Source organism: Oncorhynchus mykiss, chromosome 13 (genome assembly GCF_057628025.1).
Source record: "Oncorhynchus mykiss isolate SJ-2025 chromosome 13, ASM5762802v1, whole genome shotgun sequence".
Lineage (NCBI taxonomy): Eukaryota > Metazoa > Chordata > Actinopteri > Salmoniformes > Salmonidae > Oncorhynchus > Oncorhynchus mykiss.
In genome coordinates this window covers 6,154,345-6,162,500 of record NC_143034.1, presented here as the reverse complement: position 1 = coordinate 6,162,500, position 8,156 = coordinate 6,154,345, and the positions used below count along the sequence as shown (strand labels likewise).

Here is an 8,156-nt window from a genome sequence, read left to right as displayed (position 1 = left end):
AGACTACACCGACCAACAGCAGACAGTCTGCAGGCTGATATACAGACTACACCGACCCACAGCAGAAAGTCTGCAGGCTGATATACAGACTACACCCACCCACAGCAGACAGTCTGCAGGCTGATATACAGACTACACCGACCAACAGCAGACAGTCTGCAGGCTGATATACAGACTACACCGACCCACAGCAGACAGTCTGCAGGCTGATATACAGACTACACCCACCCACAGCAGACAGTCTGCAGGCTGATATACAGACTACACCCACAGCAGACAGTCTGCAGGCTGATATACAGACTACACCGACCCACAGCAGAGAGTCTGCAGGCTGATATACAGACTACACCCACCCACAGCAGGCCGTCTGCAGGCTGATATACAGACTACACCCACCCACAGCAGGCAGTCTGCAGGCTGATATACAGACTACACCGACCCACAGCAGACAGTCTGCAGGCTGATATACAGACTACACCGACCCACAGCAGACAGTCTGCAGGCTGATATACAGACTACACCCACCCACAGCAGACAGTCTGCAGGCTGATATACAGACTACACCCACAGCAGACAGTCTGCAGGCTGATATACAGACTACACCGACCCACAGCAGACAGTCTGCAGGCTGATATACAGACTACACCAACCCACAGCAGGCAGTCTGCAGGCTGATATACAGACTACACCGACCCACAACAGACAGTCTGCAGGCTGATATACAGACTACACCCACCCAGAGCAGGCAGTCTGCAGGCTGATATACAGACTACACCGACCCACAGCAGACAGTCTGCAGGCTGATATACAGACTACACCAACCCACAGCAGACAGTCTGCAGGCTGATATACAGACTACACCAACCCACAGCAGACAGTCTGCATGCTGATATACAGACTACACCGACCCACAGCAGGCAGTCTGCAGGCTTGTAATTCAGTATCTTATGGCTATTCAACACGTGGATGTAAATCAACTATAACACTATTAGAAATAGAGTCATGTCCAAACAGATTCAGATTCATATTCAGATTCAAATTCATATTCAGATTCATATTCAGATTCCAAACAGATTCATATTCAGATTTACATTCAGATTCCAAATCAGATTCATATTCAGATTCAAATTCAGATTCAAATTCAGATTTACATTCAGATTCCAAATCAGATTCAAATTCAGATTCAAATTCAGATTTACATTCAGATTCAAATTCAGATTCAGATTCATATTTATAATGAGATTCATATTCAGATTCATATTCAGAAAACTTGAATGTCCTCAAAGAGACAACTCATCTTGCAGCAGTAATAAAACATACACCATCTAAAAAGGTAGAATAAATAGCAGAGGATATCTACAAGGCAATAGGCAAGAGAAGAAGTGCTGTTTCATAGCGGAAGTGTTCAGTCCAATTAGTCCAACGTTTGTTTAAAGTTGCAGAATTGAATTGGGAATAAAAGAGTCTTTGGCCCTTTTTGTTTGAACCTTAGTCTGCACCCGTGTCCAGGGGGGAGGAGATGGACCCGTGTCCAGGGGGGAGGAGATGGACCCGTGTCCAGGGGGGGTAGATGGACCCGTGTCCAGGGGGGAGGAGATGGACCCGTGTCCAGGGGGGAGGAGATGGACCCGTGTCCAGGGGGGAGGAGATGGACCCGTGTCCAGGGGGGAGGAGATGGACCCGTGTCCAGGGGGGAGGAGATGGACCCGTGTCCAGGGGGGAGGAGATGGACCCGTGTCCAGGGGGGAGGAGATGGACCCGTGTCCAGGGGGGAGGAGATGGACCCGTGTCCAGGGGGGAGGAGATGGATCAGATACAGCAACTCATAGAACATTATTAAGGATGGACCCGTGTCCAGGGGGGAGGAGATGGACCCGTGTCCAGGGGGGAGGAGATGGATCAGACACAGCAACACATAGAACATTATTAAGGATGGACCCTTGTCCAGGGGGGAGGAGATGGACCAGACACAGCAACACATAGAACATTATTAAGGATGGACCCGTGTCCAGGGGGGAGGAGATGGACCCGTGTCCAGGGGGGAGGAGATGGATCAGATACAGCAACACATAGAACATTATTAAGGATGGACCCGTGTCCAGGGGGGAGGAGATGGACCAGATACAGCAACACATAGAACATTATTAAGGATGGACCCGTGTCCAGGGGGGAGGAGATGGATCAGACACAGCAACACATAGAACATTATTAAGGATGGACCCGTGTCCAGGGGGGAGGAGATGGATCAGACACAGCAACACATAGAACATTATTAAGGATGGACCCTTGTCCAGGGGGGAGGAGATGGACCAGACACAGCAACACATAGAACATTATTAAGGATGGAATCATGTCTACACATACAGGAGGAGTGAACCACGACCGTGACAGACAACATCACTGACACCAGACCAGGAGAGGTGAGAAGAACATCACTGATTCCAGACCAGGAGAAGAACATCACTGACACCAGACCAGGAGAAGAACATCACTGACACCAGACCAGGAGAAGAACATCACTGACACCAGACCAGGAGAAGAACATCACTGATACCAGACCAGGAGAAGAACATCACTGATACCAGACCAGGAGAAGAACATCACTGACACCAGACCAGGAGAAGAACATCACTGATACCAGGCCAGGAGAAGAACATCACTGACACCAGACCAGGAGAAGAACATCACTGATACCAGACCAGCAGAGGTGAGAAGAACATCACTGACACCAGACCAGGAGAGGTGAGAAGAGGAGATGAGTAGAAGTATCGTAAACAGCTCTTACCTTGTGCATTCAACATGTTTATCCAGCCGCTGAGGAGGAGCAGGAAGAGAGACCACCAGCTCCAGCTGAAGCTCCACAGTCCCAGCTTCACCCCTCTCTGTGTTGGGCCGCGGGTGGCCTCGGGCGGCATCGTGATCCATGTCGCCCCGGGCGGAACAGCTCCCACGGCGGCGCGACCCTTGCGCGTAATTCCATTAGAATGGAGAGGCTTCATATTAGAGAGGTGATCCACGGGGAATCCACGGATGGGTTTGGTCGGGTTAATGCAAGTAGTCTCCGGTTGTGTTTTGATGTTGTTGGAGCCTCTTCCGGTGCGCTGAGCACGAGGGAAACGGAGAGGAGGAGAAAGGAGAGAAATGTGAGATGAAGGGCTTCCACTTGCTCCACAGTGCGTCACCGTCACCGGCTTCCCCCTGGAGGACTGGCCGGCTAACAGGCGCTCTGGGGTGGGTGTCTCCTCCCCGTGGGTCGCTGAATCAGAGTCCCTCCCACCGTCCCCCGTGACAATTCCCTCGCGTCCCGTTGTGCCCGGGCTGATCAACAACAAACACCAGTGACACGAACAGCTCCTTCCCGGTCCTGGCAGCTTGGCCTCTCGGTTTGCCTTTAATAAAGTCCCTCACCCTCGCCTCTCCGGGGCTCGGTAGGTTTCTGTCTCCTGCGATATCTCATGTTCATTACCAGTGATCCCGCAGGAGCAGAATTAATACATCCGAGAGAGAGAGAGAGAGAGAGTGGGATTTGGATTGATCCGATTATATCAGCAAGTCGGGCTCCGGCCCCGATAAATCCCTGCTTGTTGTGATGTCTTCAGCGGGGATTTGTCCAGCTGATCATGTGGGTGTTTAGACGGAATTAATGGCGGTCAATAAAGCGCATAAATGATCCATTCGGGCTTATTGTGGTGATTATGGAGAAAAAAATCAATTTGTTAACCATTTACTAATGATCCAGGCGAATTCACCAGTTAGTCTGTTTACTGGCTCCAGAACCGAGTCCAAGTTTGTTATGAAGTAGCACTTTGGGCTTCAGAAAACCTGTAGTTAAATATTCAGGTTAACTATGAATTAACCATTCAAGCGGGGTAAAAATGTAGCGGAAACTCTCCACCTCTCTCTCCGGTCCGCTTGCCGCTCGTCTCCGGTTACAACGCGGACAGGAACCAGCCAACAGGTTAAACAACCAGACACACACCTTCCGTTAGTTTACATTCAAATCCCGAATTTCTACCAACTAAACAAGGTGAAACGGAGCAGTTCAGTTGTGAGTAGGCTTGTCAGTCCGTATAAAGACAAACCCAAAACACACACACCGCGTTGAGCGGAGGACAGGGACGACACACCGCGACACCGTTTTTACATCTAAAACAAGACGACGAGACAGCTGGAAATGTTCCGATAAAACGACACAGTGTCTTCGCTTCTTCCTAAAAACAACCTTACAATATATATATATAACAAATCGTTTTTTTGTTCAGGGTTTTATATCCAGAAAAGTTACTTTGAACAACAAGTAGAAAAGCGACGGTTGGAGAGCGGGCGTCTCGCGCTCCTTTCAGAACATCTCGAGCGGCGCGGAGAGCGCGAACCGAACACCTGCCTCGGTCCGCTAGACGGGAACCGGAACACGGTCTTTTCAACTGAAATACCTAGACAGGAAAAAACTGAATTTGACACACGAAAAAAATATACTTTCTCGAATGGTACGAGTCCGTTTTTCTCCCCGGTATAGAGCCTCCGGTAGTCTGCGGCCAGGTCTCTTCTCAGGCTGAAAACAGACTCAACTAAAAGTTCCATTCACAAGCCGTCTGCCCCGCTCAGATCAACTGTGATTGGACGAGGCTCCTGTTTAACAGCGAGTCCCTTATTCCGATTGGTCGCAGTTGCAGGCAGGAGGGGAACTTAAAGGGGCTCAGCAGAACGCGGTGAACGGCGCCCCCTAAACCGAGAAAACGGGACAACGATCTGGAAATTAAACGAGTTAATGACTAAGCAAAGCATTTTTTGCCAAGAAATCATATATGATGAATTCATCCCCTCAGGCCTAATAGGCAATACATCTTGACAGAAACCTTTACCTGATTCCATCCAGCGACTCATAAAGGCCGAATCACATCGCTGAAGGGAGATCGAGGTACCACGTTGGCCGATAAACGGAGCATTAATATTAAAGCTGTACTAGGGGGTGACCTTACCTTTAATTGGCTCTATAAATCCACCTAAAGTAGACCACCTCCTCAACACACACACTAATCTAGGCGATCTTCTCGCCACACACACACACACACACCTGGAGTGGCCAAACGACGGCTCTCCTCCACCCCCTTCCTCTATTGATGCTTCCTCTCTCCTCCCCTCTAACCTCTCTCTCCTTCCTCTAACCTGTCTCTCCTCTCCTCTAACCTGTCTCTCCCTCCTCTCACCTGTCTCTCCTCCTCTAACCTGTCTCTCCCTCCTCGAACCTGTCTCTCCTTCCTCTAACCTGTCTCTCCTCTCCTCTAACCTGTCTCTCCCTCCTCTCACCTGTCTCTCCTCCTCTAACCTGTCTCTCCCTCCTCGAACCTGTCTCCTTCCTCTAACCTGTCTCTCCCTCCTCTCACCTGTCTCTCCTCTCCTCTAACCTGTCTCTCCTCTCCTCTAACTTGTCTCTCCTCCTCTAACCTGTCTCTCCTCTCCTCTAACCTGTCTCTCCTCTCCTCCCTCCTCCCTCTCCTCTTCCTCCCTCCTCCCTACTCCCTCCTCCCTCCTCCCTCTCCTCTTCCTCCCTCCTCCCTCCTCCCTACTCCCTCCTCCCTCCTCCCTCTCCTCTATCTCTCCAGTCTTTTACAACATGTTCACTATTGATATATGAGTTGTTTTAAGTGGAACTTTAAGGTAGGGGGGATGGTCTTCAACACCAATGTCTACACACACACACACACACACACACAAACACACACACACTTTTGTATTAGTATATTAATGTAGTTTTAATGTACCTCTTATTCTGTCTGAGAGTATTAGGGATATTTTAATTGAATCCTAATGTCTCTGTAAGGATTGACTGATTAATATAGGACTGTATGGGCTAATTCAAAGTTCACTTTTCAACTCTATTCAACTCTCTCTCTCTCTCTCTCTCTCTCTCTCTCTCTCTCTCTCGTCTCTCTCTGTCTCTCTCTGTCTCTCTCGTCTCTCTCTCTGTCTCTCTCTGTCTCTCTCTCTCTCTCTCTCTCTCTCAATTCAATTTCAATTCAAGGGCTTTCTTGGCATGGGAAACATGTGTTAACATTTCCAAAGCAAGTGAGGTAGACAACATACAAAGTGAATATATAAAGTGAAAAACAACAAAAATTAACAGTAAACATTACACATACAGAGGTTTCAAAACAGTAAAGACATTACAAATGTCATATATGTATATGTATGTATATTATGTATATGTATGTATATGTATGTATATGTATATTATATATACAGTGTTTTAACAACGTACAAATGGTTAAATGACACAAGATAAAATAAATAAGCATAAATATGGGTTGTATTTACAATGGTGTTTGTTCTTCACTGGTTGCCCTTTTCTCGTGGCAACAGGTCACAAATCTTGCTGCTGTGATGCACACTGTGGAATTTCACCCAGTAGATATGGGAGTTTTTCAAAATTGGATTCGTTTTCGAATTCTTTGTGGATCTGTGTAATCTGAGGGAAATATGTCTCTCTAATATGGTCATACATTGGGCAGGAGGTTAGGAAGTGCAGCTCAGTTTCCACCTCATTTTGTAGGCAGTGAGTACTTCTCTTGAGAGCCATGTCTGCCTACGGCGGCCTTTCTCAATAGCAAGGCTATGCTCACTGAGTCTGTACATAGTCAAAGCTTTCCTTAATTTTGGGTCAGTCACAGTGGTCAGGTATTCTGCCGCTGTGTACTCTCTGTTTAGGGCCAAATAGCATTCTAGTTTGCTCTGTTTTTTTGTTAATTCTTTCCAATGTGTTAAGTAATTATCTTTTTGTTTTCTCATGATTTGGTTGGGTCTAATTGTGCTGTTGTCCTGGGGCTCTGTAGGGTGTGTTTGTGTTTGTGAACAGAGCCCCAGGACCAGCTTGCTTAGGGGACTCTTCTCCAGGTTCATCTCTCTGTAGGTGATGGCTTTGTTATGGAAGGTTTGGGAATCGCTTCCTTTTAGGTGGTTGTAGAATTTAACGGCTCTTTTCTGGATTTTGACAATTAGCTGGTATCGGCCTAATTCTGCTCTGCATGCATTATTTGGTGTTCTACGTTGTACATGGAGGATATTTTTGCAGAATTCTGCGTGCAGAGTCTCAATTTGGTGTTTGTCCCATTTTGTGAAGTCTTGGTTGGTCTCTCTCTCTCTCTCTCTCTCTCTCTCTCTTGTCTCTCTCTCTCTCTCTCTCTCTCTCTCTCTCTCTCTCTCTCTCTCTCTCTCGTCTCTCTCTCTCTCTCAACCTCTCAATTTCAATTCAATTCTATTGCTGTAGGGAGTGTGTGTGTGTATTTTATTTCCAGACCAAATTTGCCTGCCAATTATCCCTGTATCCAATACAATTACCTCCCCATACAGCAGCACCTCAGTTAATATACAGCTCACACACTCTCACACACCTCTCTTGACCTCTGTCTGGTTTCAGAGTGGTGTGTCAGCAGCAGTTGCGTCTCCTGTGTGAGATGAATGGAGCGGCCCCTGTCTCTATATACAGGGTCAAATAGTACACATATCAAATTTAGTATAAACATTTATTTTTGTTTTGTACGTGCGTGTGTTTGCAGTAGCCTGATTTCAAGGTGCCAGAAACACTGGTTCCCCCCTGACACATCTACTCCCCTGGGAGTCAGAGGGGGAGAGCGAGGGAAGGGGGACAGGCAGGGAGGAGTGAGAGAGGGAGGGGAGAGAGGAGCAGGGGGGAGAGAGGGAGGGGAGAGAGGCGCAGGGGGGTAGAGAGAGGGAGGGGAGAGAGAGAGGGAGGCGAGAGAGAGAGGGAGGGGAGAGAGAGGGGGGAGGGGAGAGAGAGGGGGGAGAGAGAGGGAGGGGAGAGGGAGGGGATAGAGAGAGGGAGGGGAGAGAGGGGGGAGAGAGAGGGAGGGGAGAGAGAGGGGGAGGGGAGAGAGAGGGGAGGGGAGAGAGGAGCAGGGGGGTAGAGAGAGGGAGGGAGAGAGAGAGGGAGGGGAGAGAGGAACAGCGGGAGCGAGAGGGAGGGGAGAGAGTAGCAGGGGGAGAGAGAGGAGAGAGGAGCAGGGGGGTAGAGAGAGGGAGGGGAGAGAGAGAGGGAGGGGAGAGAGAGAGGAGAGAGAGGGAGGGGAGAGAGGAGCAAGGGGAGGGAGGGGAGAGAGAGAGGGAGGGGAGAGAGAGGGGGAGGGGAGAGAGGGGGGGAG

General features: G+C 48.9%; 1 protein-coding gene across 1 annotated transcript in view; it reads right to left on the bottom strand.

Annotated features, from left to right (window-relative positions):
• sdk1b (sidekick cell adhesion molecule 1b) overlaps positions 1–4,566 on the bottom strand; it is a 393,224-nt gene extending 388,658 nt beyond the window's left edge. Inside the window, 1 exon segment of the mRNA XM_090194773.1 lies at positions 2,786–4,566. Coding sequence (XP_090050899.1) covers positions 2,786–2,999 — 214 coding nt within the window. The 5' untranslated portion in view covers positions 3,000–4,566.
• Between the last annotated feature and the right edge of the window lie 3,590 nt (positions 4,567–8,156).